The 19,179-nt window shown below is 49.7% G+C and overlaps 2 protein-coding genes across 2 annotated transcripts; one reads left to right on the top strand and one right to left on the bottom strand.

The window, feature by feature from the left end:
- The first annotated feature begins 2,362 nt into the window (after positions 1-2,362).
- On the top strand, positions 2,363-18,803 carry APOC3 (apolipoprotein C3). The gene is made up of 5 exons (XM_004385687.2): positions 2,363-2,417; positions 2,584-2,719; positions 4,182-4,259; positions 7,893-8,115; positions 18,673-18,803. The coding sequence occupies exons 1-4, from the start codon at positions 2,363-2,365 to the stop codon at positions 8,053-8,055; spliced, it is 432 nt and encodes a 143-aa protein (XP_004385744.2). The 3' UTR covers positions 8,056-8,115; positions 18,673-18,803.
- On the bottom strand, positions 6,884-8,893 carry APOA1 (apolipoprotein A1). Its single transcript, XM_004385707.2, has 4 exons — positions 8,853-8,893; positions 8,567-8,629; positions 8,220-8,373; positions 6,884-7,592 (listed from the first exon to the last, which is right to left on the bottom strand). The coding sequence occupies exons 2-4, from the start codon at positions 8,607-8,609 to the stop codon at positions 6,971-6,973; spliced, it is 819 nt and encodes a 272-aa protein (XP_004385764.1). The 5' UTR covers positions 8,610-8,629; positions 8,853-8,893; the 3' UTR covers positions 6,884-6,970.
- Positions 18,804-19,179: the final 376 nt, after the last annotated feature.

Genomic DNA, 19,179 nt, shown 5'->3' with positions numbered 1-19,179 from the left:
GTTACATGAGAAACTATCTGTTCTGTAAGCCTTCACCTGAAGTACAATAAAATATTAAAAAAAAAAAAATGGGGTTTATAACGTGTACTTCACAGGATCCTGACTGTTTACATTTTAGCGGACAACAAAGGTTTAAGCCAAAGGAATGAATCTGTAATAGAGGAATTTCAAGTCTCAGCTATGGATAAAGAATTCTGAGGATATGCCCAGGACACTTTCTCAGGCCTCTGATTTTAAACTGTGTAGTTAGTTACTTCTTCCTGAGGAATGGCCACCTGCCTAAAGCCCTATTTCTGCCCTAGGGGCTCCTCCTGCTTTTAGACTATGCTATCTAGGGAAAGGCATGGTGTTGAGGAAGAAAGAAAGATTTATTAAGTCCCCTTCATAAGCCAGCTGCTTTGCATATTATTTCATTTACTTCTCACCACAACTCTGGGAGATTGGTATTCTGTCCCCATTTTACAGAGGAGAAAATTGAGGCTCTACGATGTTGGATCTTTGGTCCAGGGTCATATAAGTAACAGCCAAAGGCATCAGTAAAACCTTAGAGTCTTGGCTTCAAAGTCTTAGCATCCAGAAAACAAAGCCTTGATTCTGTCATGGGGCTACAGCTCCCAGTGTAAGTGCAGGAGACACCTCACCCCACCAGAAGGGTCTGAGGCCTCTCCTGGACAGCCAACTGGCCCTGCCGAGCTCCTTTGCCGCCCTCTCTCCACCAGACAGTCCTTGCCACAGCCTCTGCTCCTTCCAGCTGCCACCTGGCCAGGGGTCTATGAGGACTGCTATTTCTGAGCTGAGGAACCTGAGGCCCAAGGTTGAGGGCACTCAGCGCTGGGAACCAGTCCCAGCTGCCACACTTGAGGGGAGGGCCCCAGCCATGAGCCCAGCTCCTGCTCTAGGGAATGTTATCAGTGGGTCCAGAGGGCAAGGTGAGGAAGAGGGAAGGGGGGGAGGAACAAAGGCCTTGGGCTCAGAGTGGACTTTGCTTCTCTCCCATCAACCTCTGCCCTTGGGCTTAGCTGGGAGAGGCTTCTGGGTAAGCAGCGCCTGGGATTGAAGCCCAGAGGTGGAGATGCTGGGGAAGGGGCTGTGTGCTCAACTGGGTCACTGCTTCCCCACACACGACTGCACTCTCTAGATGTGCCCCCACTCAAACCCACTGAGAGGAGGACGGTTGCTCCCAAGTCTGAAGAAGCCCATGGCTCTACCCCGTTCACCCCCATCCAGGCTGTTTTCAGGGCTTGGTGATGTAGAGGGAGTGGGGTGTGTGTTGGGGGGATGGACTGAGGGAACTGAAAACTCAAGAATGAAGGACTGATATGGGCCCTGAGGCCCCTGGCTTGTCCCCTAAGCCCCTCTCTCCCATCACACCAGCCTCTCCCCAGGGAGCCAGTCTGCTAGGAAGGAATGGGGTCTCCCCAGCCTCTTTAACCCCCAGTTTCTGAGCCCATCTGGCTGCAGGGGGTGGCAGGAGAGCAGTGTAGGCACCCACAGCTTCCTAGAGATTTCCCAATTCTCCCAGCAGGCCTGGCTGCACCTGGCCACCGTGCCTCAGGCTCTGGTCTGGACTGGTCAGCATGTGACCTTTGTCCGGCTCACTGGGCTGTCAGTGCCCACTGCCCTGGGGACAATATAAGACAGGTGAGAACCCTCTTGCCTGCTTGCTCAGTTCATCCCAAGAGGCAGCTGCTCCAGGTAATGCCCCCTGGGGAGGGGGAGGGCTCAAGGATGGGGAGGAGAGCAGAATAGCGAGAGGCAGAAGAAGATCCCTGCCCAACCCAGCAGCGAAGCCTGGCGAGGAGCTTACTGGAGTCAAAAACGCGTTAGGGCTTCATAAGTGCTGCCCCTTGATGTGCACGGGCCTCAGGAGGGGGGCCACCTGCCTAAAGCCACGCACAGTGTAGTAGTGACAGAGCTGGAACTGGGACCCAGAGCTGTCTGCTCCAAATCTGCACAATGTCCCCTGTTCTGCATGTTTCGGGCTGGAAGAAGCCTCAGACACCCAGTCCTACCCCAGACAGAAAAAAATGAGGCCTGAAGAGGGACAGAAATCTACCCAAAGTCAAACGGCATGTTAGTGGCAGAGCCCAGGCCAGAACCCAGGTGCCTCAATTCCTACCCTGGTGGGTTTTCTACTCCATCCCACACCTCCCTCCTTCTGGGCCTGGGCCTCCTGGAGTCCCCTGTCTGAGAGCCCTTTGCCTCCCATACTAGCATGGGAGCAGGCCCCTCTCTTCCAGGGTTGCCCCAACTCAGGTTCCACTGCAGGGGCCACACCACTTCCCCTGGGAGGGACCCAGCAGTGAGGGTGGGGGGACTTGGATGCTCATCACAGGACACTTCCTACAGGAACAAAGGTGCCATGCAGTCCAGGGTCCTTCTCGTTGCTGCCCTCCTCACACTTCTGGTCACTGCCCGTAAGCACTTTGTGGGGAATGGGTTGGGGGTGAGTTGGGGGCAGCCAGCTGCCTGGAGAACCCTCAGGAGGTGGCTTGGGGACCCTGAGCCTGATGGGTGGCTAGCAGGACTTGAGAGTTTCTCCTGGAGGCCCGACAACTCAGCTCAGCCCTGCTCTCACCACAGGAGCTCTTGAGCCCGAGCCAGAGCCCAAGGATGCCTCCCTTCTGGACGTCATGCAGGGCTATGTGCACCACGCCACCAAGACCGCCCAGGATGCGATGACCAGGGTGCAGGAGTCCCACATGGCCCAGCAGGCCAGGTATGCCACCAGCCTCCCTTCCCCGACCTCCACGTCAGCTCCCAGCTGCCCTGGCAGATGCCAGCCCCAGACGTGGAGAGAAAGCTTGACATTGGGCCCATGGCTCTCCCACACCAGCCGGGGCCTGTGCCTCTCTGAGCCTCAATGCACTTTTCTATAAAATGGGGTCCCACTCACAGTGCTCTGTCAGGGGCAGTGGGGTAGATGACTGAGGTGGGGACGCTCCTCCTGTCTCCTTCTGGCCTCTTCTTCCTACATTCTCTCTGCCTTAAGGTAGGCCATTTTCGCCTTCACTTCTACTTTCCTTTTCTGACAGACTGGTGGGAGGTTTCGCTTGGGAGCCCCTACCCAATCCATTTCAGCCCAGAGGGCTGTTTTTCAGTCATTTTCCTAGCCTGGGGAGTCCCTGGGTGGAAAATGGTTAATGCAGGGACATAGCGAGGATAACGAGCGAGCTCCCTCTCCCCTCGAATTTCAAGACGAATAGACGTTGATAGCGGCAAGGTGTCAGCAGAAACACCTTCCCTCCTTTGTCTGGCTGCCTCAGTCAAGTACCTTTCATATTTGTGGCACCTCGGAATGTAATTCTGCGCCTCGTCTGGCGCCCTCTTGGACTAGCGCCTGGGTTAATGTGCTTGGCTGCTAACCAAAAGATTGGAAGTTCCCCTTCCTGCCTCAGAAGAAAGGCCTGGCGATCTACTTTTGAAAAATCAGCCGTTTAAAACTCTATGGAGCACAGTTCTACTCTAACACACACGGGTCACCTGAATCGGGGTCAACTTGATGCTGACTGGCCCAGCCCTGGGGCCAGTGTGAGGCAAAGTCTGTCCTTCACCCCTCACCCCTGATCCTGCCCATTTGTCCTCTCCTCTCGCCAGCTCCCTTCCCCACCTCCACTCAGCCAGCACCTACATAGCGGGCATGTTCACAAACATTCTTAACCCTCAGAAAAGGCTGTGGAGTAGGTACTATTTTCCCCATTTTGCAGATGAGAAAATTGAGGCTCAGAAAGGTTAGGTGACCTGCTCCAGATCACACAGTTAAGCAATCATCCAGTGATTTTCCCACTGAGAGGTTGCCTCCCACAGTTGTACCACCAGATGGTACAACTCCAGAAGCACCATTCACATAGAACACGCTGCAACACGACAGCCCCGCCCTTACATCTCCCTGCTCAAGTCACTCCACTCCAGCTTGCCTCAGGCTGTGGCGGAACGAGGGTCTGACCTAACATGGAGAAACATGGGAGGTTAGACTTGTGCTGGGGTCCCACAGCCTCTGTCCCATAACCGCCGTCGGAACCTTTGGTAGATGGTTTCTGCCTGAGGTCCCAGGGGCATTGCCAGGCTGAGGGGGCAGCAAGGATAGGCAGTGGGGGTACAGGCGGGAGCCCCATGGTTGCCTCTGCCCGTATGCTTTCACACCCACCTCTATCGCTTCCCCTCACTGATTTAACCCCCAGGGACTGGGTGACCGATGGCGTCAGCTCCCTGAAAGACTACTGGAGCACATTTAAGAGCAAGCTCTCCCAGTTCTGGGACTCAACCCCTTAGGCCAACCAACAGATCCCTGAAGACCACTGAGAACTCGACACCCCAAGTTTGCCTGCCCATCTGTCCTGCTGGCTCCCTGGGTCCTCCAGTCTCCAGGGCTGCCCCCGAAGGTCGCTTAAAAGGGACAGCATTCTTAGTACCCCTCCCAGCCCACCCCAGATCTGCCCTACCCCAGGGCATGCTGCCCTCTCTCCCAATAAAGCTGGACAAGAAGCTGCCATGAGTTGGACATCCCATGTGTGGCATATATGCTTGGGCATGGGAATGCATCAGGCTGTTCTGCGGGTGGCACTGGACTGATGCCAGCTTGGGCAGGTCTGAGTTCCAGTGCCCTCCCCATCTCTAGCAGTTGGGTGGTCTCGGGACCTGAGAGTCTTCATCTCTAAGGTGGGAATAGCCTGCCTTGGCAAGTTCGTGTGAAGGATCACACGGAATAATAGGTTTGAAAATATTTGGTAAACTGTCAAGTGCTGTACAACATGACTTGAGTGTGTCTATCCAGACACAGCGCCTGGCACTGTTATTTCATCATTAGAGTTGTGATTGTGTGCCTTCACTGACTGGCACTACCTGGCCACCTGCCTCTCTCAACCACACTTGAAGGAAGGGAGACAGAATAGGGTAGTGGCTGGAGTAAGATACAGTGACACTCTAGTCTTGGCTCCACCACTGAATACCAGCCTCAGTTCCTTATCTGTAAACTGGGCACAATAATACCCTCCCGTGCAGGTTTGTTGTGAGAATGAAACAAGGAGGTGTTAGAAGTGTTTGGTACAGCACCTGGCACATCAAAGGTGCCTAGTAAGTGGTTGTCATTGTTACAGGCTGAGCTGATTGTCCCCTTGGGATCAGAATTGGAGTGGGGGGCAAGTGTCCTAGGAGCCAAGAAGGAACTCAAGTCACCCCAACAGAGGCTGTTTCCTTTGTGTCTCCACAAAGATGTTCACGTCAGAGAACGACTCTTTAAGCGGGCCCTCACTCTCCAGATGAAGAAACTGAGGCTCAGAGAGGTGAAGGCACTTGCCTAGTACCATACAGCCAGCCCTCTAGCCCAGGTCAGCTACCCATATTCTGCTGAGCTAGCACAGAAAAAGCCTTGTTACTCCTATGCCAGGGGTTGGAGACTCCCTTACAGATCTTGGTGGCATCAGAACATCCAGCCCCATCCGTGCCCCACTTGGAGACATCTGCTTTTTCTTTGGAAATGCACTTGGGCTTCTCTTCCAGCCCAGCTGGAACCAGGGATCTCAGTACCCCACACCTGAAAAATGTTTCCATCCAAATCTGGGCTTGACACCTATTGTAGTTCTGGATGGTTGGGAACTAAAAAGCCCACTCCTTTACCGGGAGGGTGTTAAAATACACTGGAGATAAAGGAGAGGCAGATTATCCAGGAGCCTGCTCGAGGAGACCAAAGGCCCTGTGGGGACAAGGGAGGGAAGGCTCCATAAATGCTCAGATTTGTGAAGCCGTGTGCATGCACATGGGGGTATGTACATGAGTGTGAGGAAGGGCAGGCTGTGAAAAGGGATATGCATGGGAGAATGCATTTATGTGTGTGCATGCCTGTATGAACTTGAGTGCCTGGCCACACACTTTTTAAAAAGTAATTAGGGAAGCCCAGGGCAGATGGACCTAAAAAAGCAACCTGGTCCATCCTGCTCTTCGTCCTTCATGAGTGACTGCACGTCTCCAAGCTTCAGCCTCGTCATTTGTAAAATGGGTTTAATGGCATCCTACTCCAGGATTGTGGGAAGGATGCCGTGATGTGATGGATACGAAAGCATCTTAGAAATAAAAATGTGCTAATTACCTGCAAGAAGTGGTGATCATTTTTCTGACTCAGGCCAGAGCTGACAGAAACAGGGGGTGGCAGGGCTTGGAGCCTCACTGGGGAGTGAGGAAGGAGAGTGATGGCTGGCTTCCACAATTGTGCTGGAGGAAACAGTGACTGTTTCCAGGTAGGTGGGAGTGCGAGGAGTGGGATGCTGCCTTTGTGAAAAAGAAAAGGGAAGCACTTGTTCAAGAGTTTGGTGAATTAAGAAAGAAGGAAGGAGCAAGCTTCAAGCTCTTCATTTGAACCTGCCCAAATCTTTCAATTCCCGATAGCTCCTTGAGGCCACCCCAACCCCCTTAGAGCCAGAGGGCTGGAAGAGGCTCCTGTCATCTGCCCTTGTGAACATGTCAACGTGCCTGGCTCCTCCCACCTGCACAGCTCTGAGGACCGGAAACCCACTTCTCCCAGCAAAGCCAACCCTCTTCCCAGACCCTCCTCAAACAGAGTTACAGTATTGTTTTAGAGGTTCTTTGAAGGCACTTAGCATTGCTTTGCCTGGTCCTCTGTGATTTCCTTTCTAGCTGGAAGTGCTAGTAGAGTCCTCCTTAGGAAAGGAACATCTACTGCCTCACTCCTAACGCGCTCCCCGCCCGCCCGACCAGGTGCCCAGCAAGTCCATTGTGGAAGGCCCTGAAGCTGCCCCGTCTGGGCTTAGAGCTGATGCGCTTCCGTGGGAAAATCAACACCGGAAGTCCGTACCTTCTGGTCGAAAGCCTCCGCCCGGCTCCCCAGACAGTTCCCCCCAGCGCCCCGTACCTCATCGCCACTGTCCCGAAAGAAAGAAGCTGCTTCCCAATTTAGAAACGTTTATTTTAAGAAACACAACGGTGGTAAGGAGGACTGGAGGAGAGGGCCCCGGGATCAGGCTGACGGCGCCGCGGCAGCGGGACCCTCACTGGCCTTCAGCTTCTTGGTGGCCTCATCAATGGCGGTCTGGAAACTAACCTTGAGGCTCTCCAACACGGGCAGGAGGCCCTGGCGGAAGTCCTCTAGCACCGGCTTGGTCTTTTCCCCGAGCGCGCTCAGCTGCTCCATGGCCTTGGTGTGGTAGTTGGCCAGGTTACTCTCCTTCAGCGTCTCGAGCCGGCGGGCCAGCCGCTGGCGCAGCTCCTCGCTGTAGGGGGTCAGCTGCGTGCGCAGCTCGTCCACTCGGACGCGGACGCGGTCGCGCAGCTCCTGGGCCACAGGGCTCAGCTTCTCTTGCAGCTCCTGCAGCTTCTGGCGCGCGCTGTCGCGTAACTCCTCGCCCAGCGGCCCCATCTGGCTGTAGAGCGCCACCTCCTCCTGCCACTTCTTCTGGAAGTCGTCCAGGAAGGGCTGCACCTTCTGCTTCACCTCCTCCAGGTCCTTGTTCATCAGCTCCCTCAGATGGACGGTGTCCTTTTCCAGGTTATCCCAGAACTGCTGGGTTACGGGGCCTATCTCCTCCTGCAGCCTGGTGAAGCTGCTGCTCACGGTGTCCCAGTTTTCCAGGAGCTTCAGGCTGAAGGGGAAGAAAGGGGCTGAGGGGATGGCCTCCTATGGACCCTGGGCCGCCCAGACCTGAAGGTACAGGGCCCCAGCTTACCTGTGGGGAGGCCTAGGATATAGCTGTGAGCCACACTCCCGGCCTAGCTTTTCCCATACACTGCCTCACCCCATCCCCCAGGGTCCCATTGTACAGATGGACTGAGGAACAGAGAGCTGCAGTGACTCACCAAGATTATTCAACTAGCAAGAGACAGAGCTGGGCCTGGTGCTCACCCTTGCTTGTCTCCAGAGCTGGCCCTTTCTATACTTCACGTCTCTTTCCCTCTCTAAGGCCAGCCACCACCGTGGCTGGGCCCAGCAGAGGAGGTAGTTCAGAATGGGAACGGGGTTGTTCACTTGCAGGCAGATGTGGTGCTGTGATTACTGCCTGGCCAACACTGGTACTGCCCTTGCTGGGGGGCTCTAACCATGCCTGAGGATCCCACTTCTGGCTCTTCATCCAGGCCTTCCATGGGACCCAGCTCATCAAATAGTAGGTAAGAATTTGGCCAGTCTGGCTACAACATCTTCCTATGGGCCTCTCTGCTCCCCAGGACCAGCAGCCCCTGCCCCTGCCCCAGAGCCCTAGCTGGGTCCTTACTTGAGCTGTTTTCCCAAGGCAGAGGTTTCAAACTGGGATACATAATCTCTGCCACTGTCTTTGATCGCGTCCAAGTAGATGGTGACCAGATCCTTCACTCGATTCCAAGGTGTCTGGGGTACATCTTGCTGCCAGAAATACCGAGCCTGGCTCCCTGAGGGTGGGAGGGGAAACCAGATCAGGCCTCTGTGTGGGATGGGATCTGAGCTGGAATGCCAGGCAGGGGCAGAGGGCATCCGTGCAAGGGCTGATGTGAAACCCTGCCCCCTGTGCCCAGGAAGTTGGACTACAGGGGTTAGGGAGAAGGGTCCCCTGAGGGTTGACTCCCTAGGTTGGGGGCCACCTACCCGGCAGGAAGAGCACAGCCAAGGTCAGCAACACAGCCTTCATCCTGAAGGGACGTCGGTGACCTGGAGGAGAAAAGGGGCCTGGCTGAGTAGAGGCAGGCCTCTAGCATAGGGGAGCCTTGTGCTCCCCTACTCATTCCAGCCAGGGGAGGAGGAGGGCTACAAAGTAGGGGAAGGACTCAGGTATCCAGGGCCCCTGCATGGGGCAGAATCTGGAGCCAGGATCCCAGAGCCTGAGCCTCGAATGCCTAGAGCTAGGGAGTCTGGAGTAGGCAGCAGTACTTACCTCGAGCGCCCAACAGTCTCTGAACCTCTGAGTGGCCAGCTCCCAGGACCTTTTTATATCTCCAGGCAGGGGCAGGGCTGGGCAGCTGATAAGCTCAACCTGGGCCTTGTCACTGCTCACTGGTCCTGACGATGTGGAGCCTAGAGTTCAAGGGTCAGCGCTGTGCCTGGGGCCTGGCAAATAGAGTGGGCAAACAGGTAGCTGCAGGGGCCGCAGGGCCAGGGCTCAAGGGTTCAGGTGTGGACAGGAGAGGGGTAGTTGTGGACTTGTGGGTCCCCAGGGTTGGGGTCAGCTGCACTCATCTTTTCTCATCGTGGGTGTGTGTGTGTGTGTGTGTGTGTGTGTGTGTGTGTGTTCGCGCGCACCATTGTCCATTGTGCCTGCGCAGCAAGCGGAGTGGGGATGGCTGGGACTCTTCAGGGAGATTTCCTCCCCTCCCCGCTCCCTTTGCATTCCAGGGAGATTATTTCACACCCCGCCCTCCCCCCTTCCTCGCCTCCCCTGCAAAAGCAGCAGATATTCCTCCCACAAACACTCTGTCTCATGTATAATCCCAACAGATCCCTACACACCTCTCTCTACCCATCTGCAGACCTCCCAAACCCATAAGACCTAAGGAAACATGGGGCGGTAACCAGTTGTTTGGGGAGAGTTGTTGCTCAGTACCTCCAAGACTTTGAGATTTCAGAGACCTGTAACATTTCAGAACAAGCTCTACAGACCAACACAAAGTTGTCAGCTTTTAATTTTGTCATGTAAAAATATTAACCAGTTGCCATCGAGTTGTTTCCAACTCATGTGACCTCATGTGTCAGAGTAGAACTGTCTTCCATAGGGTTTTCAATGCTTTTTTGGAAGTAGATCACCAGGCCTTTCTTCTGAGGTGCCTCTGGGTAGATGTGAACCTCCAACCTTTCAATTAACAGCTAAGTGTGTTAACTGTTTGCACCCCCGGAAAACCCACTATCTACCATGACCATTACTTCAAAAAAGAAAAGACTTTTTAACACCCAGAAAGGGCATGACCTCAGCATAAAGGACGACTCACTTAAATTGAATACATATTATCTTAATGGAAAACTCTTTGCATTGTTCATATTTTTATCTGATCACACACAAGTAAGGATGGATACCAGCCCTTAGGAATCACTGCTGTGGAGGGAAGACTTCTGGACTAGGAGATGGCAGGAGACCACGGTTTCTCATTTCATTTTGTCTCCAACTTGCTGGAGGATCTTGAGCCAATTATGTAATTTCTCTGAGCCTCAGTTTCCTAACTGTGAAATGGGGACAAGAATGCTTAGTTTGCAGAATTGTTGGAGGACCACACAAGACCCTCTGAGTGTAAAGTGCTGTGTGTATGTTGGTGTTTGCAGGGCTGTTGTGTAAGGTTTCTGTGGGGAGGTCCAGGACCTCTAACACCAGCTCATTGACAGGACCTGAGTCATAGAACCTGTCAGTGTCCAAGCTGGGAGGAGCTTTGAGAGCAACTACCCCAGCTTCTCCCCACCCATCACTTAATAGATGAGGAAATTGAAGAGAGTGGAAGGAATTTGCTCAACGTCTCTCAGGGAGCTAGGGGCAGGGCTGGACCTGAAATCCAGGTCTCTGGACTCAGGACCCAGGGCGGAAATGTGCCCTGTAGCATCTACTCAGGAAACTCCCCAACACTTGGAAACCAGTCTGCTGGGTCCTGGAGTGACTGGCCTCCAGGCCTCTCCCCTTCTAACCAGTCTCATGCCTTTCGTCTCAGAAAAGGTGGCTTTGGAGCCAGACAACCTTAGGTCTGAGCCCCAGATCTGCCACTTATTAGCTGTTTGACCTTGGGCAGGTTGCATAACTTTCCTATGCCTCAGTTGCTTATCTGTTAAAGGAAAATAATGATAGAACATGCCATCTGCTAGAGCTAGGGATTACATGTATGGTAGGTAGAACAATGCCCCCCGCCAAAGATGTCCATGTCCTAATCCCTGGAACCTGTGAACATGTTACCTTACATGGCAAAAGGAGTTTTGCAGATGCGATTAAGTTAAGGACCTTGAGAGGGGGTGATTATCCTGGATCATCCAGATGGGCTACCACGGAAGCAGAGGTCAGAGTGATGCAATTGCTGGAAGGGGCCCATGAGCCAAGGAATGTAGATGGCCTCCAGAAGCTGGAAAAGGAAAGGAAACGGATTCTCTCTTAGAGCCTCCAGAAGGAACCCACCTCTGCCGACACCTTGATTTTAGCCTAACGAGACCTATTTTGGACTTTTGACCTCCAGAACTATAAGATAATCCATTTGTGTTGTTTTAAGCACACAACCTTGTGGTAATTTGTTACAGCAGCAACAGGAAACGAGTATAACATGTGTGTAACACTGTTAGAAGGGGGACTTGTTGTTGGATGCCATTAAGTCGATTCTGACTCGTAGCAACCCCATGTGACAGAGTGGATCTGCCCCATAGGGTTTTCTTGGCTGTAATCTTTACAGAAGCAGATTGCCAGGACTTTCTCCCACAGAGCCACTGGGTGGGTTCAAACTGCCAAACTTTCGCTTAGCAGCCAAGTGCTTATCCATTACGCCACCAAGGCTCCTGAGAAGGGTACCTAGTACTTACGAAACAGTAGCTGTTCTGTGTCCTAGAATCCCAGTTCCTGGTATTTCATTCTCTTGTTCCCATGAACACACCTGCATTGTCAAATGATAGCTTTCCATTTTGATGCACTAAACCAAGGCCTCAGCTTCTGGCAGCAGAAGTGGGGGAAGGCAAGAATCCCACATTTCTCTGCTTGCCCCTGACTTGTAGATGCTCAGAGGCAGGACATATTTTCCAGGACTGAACCAGCCCCAGAGATCTGTGGGGTTGTGCAGAGTGGGAGGTAGCCTCAGTCAACAGCCTGCCTGGGCAGCCACTTTGCCATCCCAGCTTTCTGCCTGTAGTGGGAGGGAGACTGGTCATACCAACAAGCTTATGGGGGAGGTTTACCAGTTAACTCCAAGCAGCTTGCCACTGTTTCACCCTTCCCTTTGGTTTATTTACTGAAATGACTATTATGGCTAAACCTAATATCCAACATTTGCATAGTTCCTTAGTGCCAAAGCAGTAAATTACTATGTCCCTTTAAGGCTGGCAGGCCAGACACTACCATTGTTATTTTGCCTATGAGAAAACTGCAGTTCAGAGCAGCTAAGTGACTTGCCCTGCATCCTACAGCCATTAGTATTTGGTGTTGCCAGGACTAGGAATTAGGAGGCCTGGCTTCTAGTTCTTTGTGGTGGCTGGCAGCAAGGCCCCTGGCTCCCATAGCCTCTGTCTCTGTCCAGAGACTTCTCAGTTTCCTGACTCAGGAATCTCAAGGTGTTGGGGTAGGGGATGTTGTTTGACAGCATCTTACCAAGCAGGAAAGTTTCATTTTCAATACGTTCACTACTGTGCCTATTCCATTTCATTGTAAGATAATTTGGTTTAAACTAGCCCAATCCCCTTGTTACTAGTATTTTGGAAAGGAAGGAAGTCTTTCTGGACAGAGGCTTATGGAAAAAAAACATCAAGCTGTGCTCATCAGTGTCAGACTGTGAGGGTCCAGCCAGTGCGAGTGGCGCTGAGTGCCCATTGAACGAACTGGCTGTTGGTGCAGGGCCCACCGACACAGGCCGTTAATCCCACATCCTCTCCTGGTGCTCAGAGTCTCCAGAGCGGCTGTTTCTGAAGTGGATCAAGTGGCTGGTGCTGAATCCCCTGACGTATCTGGAGTGCTGGCAGCCGACTGCAGGAGTGGATTTTGCTCAGAATGATTAGGGACTCATTTGGGTTAACAAGTTGCTCTTTCATAATGTATGTTCTAACTTTGTACTGGTCAGTCTGCACTGGGAGGACTCTGTCCCCTGCTAGGCCTGGCACATTGTAGACACTCAACAAATATTGCTTAATGAATGACACTGCTCAATGAAGGTAGCTTGTGTATTGCTATCATGCTGGAAGCTTTGCCACTGCTATTTCAAATACCAACAGGGTCACCTATGGTGGACAGATTTCAGCAGAGCTTCCAGACTAAGACAGACTAGGAAGAGAGACCTGGCTATCTACGTCTAAAAAAATTGGCCAGTGAAAACCTTATGAATAGCAGCAGAACATTGTCTGATATAGTGCTAAAAGATGAGCCCCTCAGGTTGGAAGGCACTCAAAATACGACTGAGGAAGAGCTGCCTCCTCAAAGTAGAGTCGACCTTAACGATGTGGATGGAGTAAAGCTTGTGGGACCTTTATTTGCCGATATGGCACGACTCAGAATGAGAAGAAACGCTGCAAACATCCATTAATAATTGGAACATGGAATGTATGAAGTATGAATCTAGGAAAATTGGAAGTTGTCAAACATGAGATGGAACACTTGAAGATAGATACCCTAGACATTAGTAAGCTGAATTGAACTGGTACTGGCCGTTTTGAATTGGGCAATCATATGGTTTACTATGCCGGGAATGACAAACTGAAGAGGAATGGCATCACATTCATTGTCAAAAAGAACATTTCAAGATCTATCCTGAAATACAGTGATAGCATAATATCCATATGCCTACAAGGAAGACCACTTAATACGACTATTATTCAAATTTATTCATCAACCACTAATACCAAAGATAAAGAAATTGAAGATTTTAACCAACTTCTGCAGTCTGAAATTGATCAAACATGCAATCAAGATGCATTGATAATTACTGCTGATTGGAATGCAAAAGTTGGAAACAAAGAAGGATCAGTGGTTGGTAAATATGGCCTTGGTGATAGAAACAACGCTGGAGATCACATGATAGAATTTTGCAAGACCGATGACCTATTCATTGGAAATATCTTTTTTTCAGCAGCATAAATGGTGACTATACATGTGGAGGAAACTCTAGTGGCGTAGTGGTTAAGTGTTTAGCTGCTAAACAAAAGGATGGCAGTTGGAATCCACCAGGCACTCCTTGGAAACCCTATGGGGCAGTTCTACTGGTAGGGTTGCTATGAGTTGGAATTGACTCAACGGCAACGGGTTTGGTCTTTTTTTTTTTTAAATACACGTGGATCTCGCCGGATGAAATAAACAGTAATCAAATCGACTACATCTGTGGAAAGAGACGGTGGAGAAGCTCAATATCATGAATCAGAACAAGGCCAGGGACTGACTGGGGAACAGACCATCAATTGTTCATAATCAGGTTCAAGTGAAGCTGAAGAAAATCCAGACAAGTCCATGAGAGCCAAAGTGCAACCTTGAGTATATTCCACCTGAATTTAGAGACCATCTCAAGAATAGATTTGAAGCATTGAACACCAAAACCAGGTGAGTTGTGGGATAACATCACGGACATCACACATGAAGAAAGCAAAAGGTCGTTAAAAAGACAGGAAGGAAAGAAAAGACCAAAATGGATGTCAGAAGAGACTCTGAAACTTGTTCTTGAACATCGAGTAGTTAAAGCGAATGGAAGAAATGATAAAGTAAAAGGGCTGAAAAGAAGATTTCAAAGGGCAGCTCAGGAAGACAAAGTAAAGTACTATAATGAAATGTGAAAAGACCTGAAGTTAGACAACCAAAAGGGTAGAACACATTTGGCATTTCTCAAGCTGAAAGAACTAAAGAGAAAAATCAAGCCTCGATTTGCAATACTGAAGGATTCTATGGCCAAAATATTGAACGACACAGGAAGCAGCAAAAGAAGATGGAAAGAATACACAGAGTCACTGTACCAAAAAGAACTGGTCGACATTCAACCATTTCAGGAGATAGCATATGATCAAGAACCGATGGTATTGAAAAAAGAAGTCCAAGCTGCACTGAAGGCACTGGCAAAAATCAAGGCTTCAGGAATTGACGGAATACCAATTGAGATATTTCAAGAAATGGATGCAACACTAAAAGTTCTCACTCATCTATGCCAAGAAATTTGGAAGATAGCTACCTGGCCAACCGACTGGAAGAGATCCATGTTTGTGCCCATTCCAAAGAAAGACGATCCAACAGAGTGAGGAAATTATCAAACAATATCGTTAATGTCACATGCAAGTAAAATTTGCTGAAGATAATTCAAAAACGCTTGCAGCAGTACATCGACAGGGAACTGCCAGAAATTCAAGCCAGATTCAGAAGAGGACGTGTCAGATGGATCTTGGCTGAAAGCAGGGAATACCAGAAAGATGTTTACCTGTGTTTTATTGACTATGCAAGGCATTTGACTGTGTGGATCATAACAAATTATGGATAACATTGCGAAGAATGGGAGTTCCAGAACACTTAATTGTGCATGTGCAGAACCTGTACATAGACCAAGAGGCAGTCGTTCAGACAGAACAAGAGAATACTGCATGGTTTAAAATCAGGAAAGGTGTGTGCCAGGGTTGTATCCTTTCACCGCACATAGTGTGTATGCTGAGCAAATAATCCCAGAAGCTGGATGATATGAAGAATGCAGCATCAGGATTGGAGGAAAATTCATTAACAACCTGCGTTATGCAGATGACACAACCTTGCTTGCTGAAAGCGAAGAGGACTTGAAGCACTTACTGATGAAGATCAAAGATTACAGCTGTTAGTATAGATTACACCTCAACATAAAGAAAACAAAAATCCTCACAACTGGACCAATAAGCAATATCATGATAAACGGAAAAAAGATTGAGGTTGTCAAAGATTTTTTACTTGGATCCACAATCAATGCTCATGGAAGCAGCAATCAAGAAATCAAACGACATACTGCATTGAGCAAATCTGCTGCAAAAGACCTCTGAAGTGTTAAAAAGCAAAGATGTCACCTTGGGGACTAAGGCATGCCTGACCCAAGCCATGGTATTTTCAGTCACCTCATATGCAAGCCAACGCTGGACAATGAAAAAGAAAGAATTGATGCCTTTGAATTATGATGTAGGTGAAGAATATTGAATACACCATGGACTGCCAGAAGAACGAACAAATCTCTTGGAAGAAGTACAGCCAGAATATTCCTTAGGAGGCGAGGATGGTTAGACTTCGTCTCACGTACTTTGGACATGTTATCAGGAGGGACCAGTCAGTCCCTGGAGAAGGACATCATGCTTGGTAAAGTAGAGGGTCAGTGAAAAAGAGGAAGACCCATGAGATGGATTGACACAGTGGCTGCAACAATGGACTCAAACATAGCAATGACTGAGGATGGTGCAGGACTGGGCAGTATTTTGTTCTGTTGTACACAGGGTCGTTATGAGTCGGAACTGACTCCACGGTACCTAACAACAACAACGAATGACACTGGCACACTAAAGGAAGGGTTCCAGGATGTCAGGGGTCATATGAAGGAACATGCCTGGGAGGAGATTTGGGAAACTCTTGAGCACCTTGCCCTGGACCACAGACCCCTGTTCAGATCATCTGAGGGTGTGTGGTGCAGGATGAGATGCGATACTTAGGGGTGGGGGTCAGGTGGAGGTTCTGGTTGAGCTGTGGAGAGCTACCCCACCCCCTGCCCCGTTTTTCATATTTGGCAATTTTGTTGCTGTTTTTGGTGATAGGAGCCCCAGTTTAGCTCCTAGGGTAGGGCATTGTAACCAACTAGATACAAGATTCTCTGCTGCTTTCCTGTGTAGACCAAGAGTTCATCTGTGACCAGCACGACCGAGGTCTGGCTCCTTGGGAGGCACCTCTGACTTCTTGATCCTTGCAGTTGGGGCCTGCTACCACGTTAGGAAGATGACAGAGTAAGGATTTGTTGGATGGCTTCTATTTTCCAGAGTGCAGGGATCTCTGGGTCTATATTCGCGTTTCCTCTCCAAGCTCATCCTACCTCTAGCCCAAAGGCACCCTGGATGATTTCTGGCGTGGTGCCTATTGCAAAAGGTTGGAAGTGGTTGGAAGGCGTTTGGGCATATCACTCTTCGTGGTTCCAGACTCACCTAGCCTTAAGTGAGCATGTGTATAGACGGATTCAAAAGGATTTCTAAACGGTCTGTCATGGATTGAATTATGTCCCCCCAAAAATGTGTGGTTATCAATTTGGCTGGGCCATGATTCCCTGTATTGTGTGATTTTGCTGTATGCTGTAAATCCTGCCTCTGTGATGTTAATGAGGGAGGATGGGTGAGTTGTGTTAGTAAGGCAGGACTCAGTCTACAAGATTGGATTGTGTGCTGAGGCAATCTCTTGAGCTATAAGAGAGAGAAGCAAGCAGAGAGACAGGGGGACCTCATACCATCAAGAAAGCAGTGCCGGGAGCAGAGTGCGTCCTTTGGACCTAGTCCAGAGGAACATCGATGAGAAGGCCGACAGAGAGAGAAAGCCTTCCCCTGGAGCTGACGCCCTGAATTTGGACTTGAAGCCTACTAGACTGTGAGAAAATAAATTTCTCTTTGTTAAAGCCATCCACTTGTGGTATTTCTGTTATACCAGCACTAGATGACCAAGACGGTCCCACTTTCTAGTCCACCACAGACTTGAAGGCTGATGTAAGTTCCCTTCTCTCATACTTCTTTCTACAAACTGTCAGTATTTCCACGCTCCAGTCATCTTTCTTCATAGAAGTCCTTCAGTCAGCTCTTAAGACTTGCCTAGGCTCTTGGTGAAAATTTTGCTCTGGCTTTTGGAGTCTGGGTGTGGAAAAGGGGAAAACCATAGGAAAAGTTCCCTTTCTATCCTAACACTTATTTGGCGATCATATCACTGGACTGATGGGGGTCACCTCTAAAGGCCCCAGCTTGGGCCAATTCTTTGTGGTCCTCCCTCCCTCTTCTTCAAAAGTACCCTCTCAAGGAACTTGTTTCTCATCAGATTCAGCAAACTCCAATGCTCTCTTCTGAGGGGACAGAATCCAAGCTGGGTGCCTGGGGACACAGTGTGAAGTCGAGTCCAGGCTTCTGGAGAACGCTAGTTTCAGGAGGCGGAGAGAGATAATGATAGCTATCAAAGCTCCACCCTAGAGCCCGGGAGAACTTGCCAGCCTCCAGTGTTTCTAACTTCCATCCACCGGGATGCTTCTCCCAGCTAGACTCCGAACCGCAAGGCAAATAACATGTCCACATAAGATCATAATCAGGTTTTTATTTTCATAATCTTCGACTATCCCCAGCTAAGTTACTGAATTGTAAGTGCCCCACAAAAAAAGGACTAAAGGTCTTACTGCAACATAGGTCTGGAGATTTTTAATCCTTTTTTAGTTCAACATAAATGAGAAAGAAAAAATACTTCTGACGTTTTCAAATAACAGAAATAGTAAAGTATATTCATATACATTCAACATATACTGCGCATATTGGTTACTACAATACAAAGCAATGATTTCTTTTAAAAGTGTAGTTTGCAAGATGGCACATTAATAGGCTCACTGGCTTTCATCTGGGTGGTTGCTAGAGGGTGGCAATCTGCTCTTCCACACATACACTATCATGTAAACAGAACAGGCAGAGCATGTGGTGGTGGTTGGGAGGGGGCGGTCAGAGGGGCCTCAGGGTTGGAAAGAGCCCAGAGAAATCAAACAAGCTTTTGGGGCTTTCTTGGAAGCCCCCTTTTGCTGAGTAGTTGATGGTCCCACCAAGTGGAGGGGAGATTGGGGACCATGGAAATATGGGCTACATCCGGAGAAGGGCCCTTGTGCTGCAGAAATCCATTCGAGGGTAGTAGGTCCAAGACCTGAGCTGCCAGTATCAGTGGAGGAGAGCAAGCTGCCTGGGGATCCTGCCAGCAACACCAGGATGGCCATGCTGGGCACCCGCTTTCTTCTGTGCAAATTCAGGGGGAAAGACTAGGAGGGGACTAGGGACCTTTTACTCTCTCAGGAAAAAGGATCAAGAGTCAGAACATTTAACATCTCTTTCTTGTTTTGAAGATAAGAAGGAGATAACCCAGATCCTCTCTCAGCCCCCAGCCAGCAGAGAAGACTTTGGTTTCTAACAGTGAAGAAAAATAAAGATAACAATACAAACAATAGCTATTGTATATGCACTGCTTCAACAGGGGAAAGAAGACCACTACATCTGTCACTGGCACAAGGAAGAACTGTTTACGATTACAATGTCTAAAAAAAATACTTTGAACAAAAGGTGCAAGTCACAATTCAAACAGAACAGAATCTGGTTAAACTTTTCTCTTTTAAACAAAAATCCCTTTTGTCGTTATTTATTAATAATCATAATAACAATAATATCAGCATTTACCAAAAACAATTCCTGCATGATCAAGAATTAAAATAGAGGCTGAGGATGCCCAGGGATGAGAAGGAGGTTAGGAGAGAGGCAGGACCCGAGACAACCTCGTATTTATTCTTCTTGCCTGTGACAAAGAGGCTGAAAGGGAAAATCATACATATATTTATATATATAAGGAGAAACAATCC

The sequence above is a fragment of the Trichechus manatus genome, unplaced genomic scaffold (genome assembly GCF_000243295.1).
Source record: "Trichechus manatus latirostris isolate Lorelei unplaced genomic scaffold, TriManLat1.0 scaffold00143, whole genome shotgun sequence".
Classification (NCBI taxonomy): Eukaryota; Metazoa; Chordata; class Mammalia; order Sirenia; family Trichechidae; genus Trichechus; species Trichechus manatus.
Note: the sequence above shows the minus strand (reverse complement) of the source record. Positions and strands in the feature narration are given on the sequence as shown.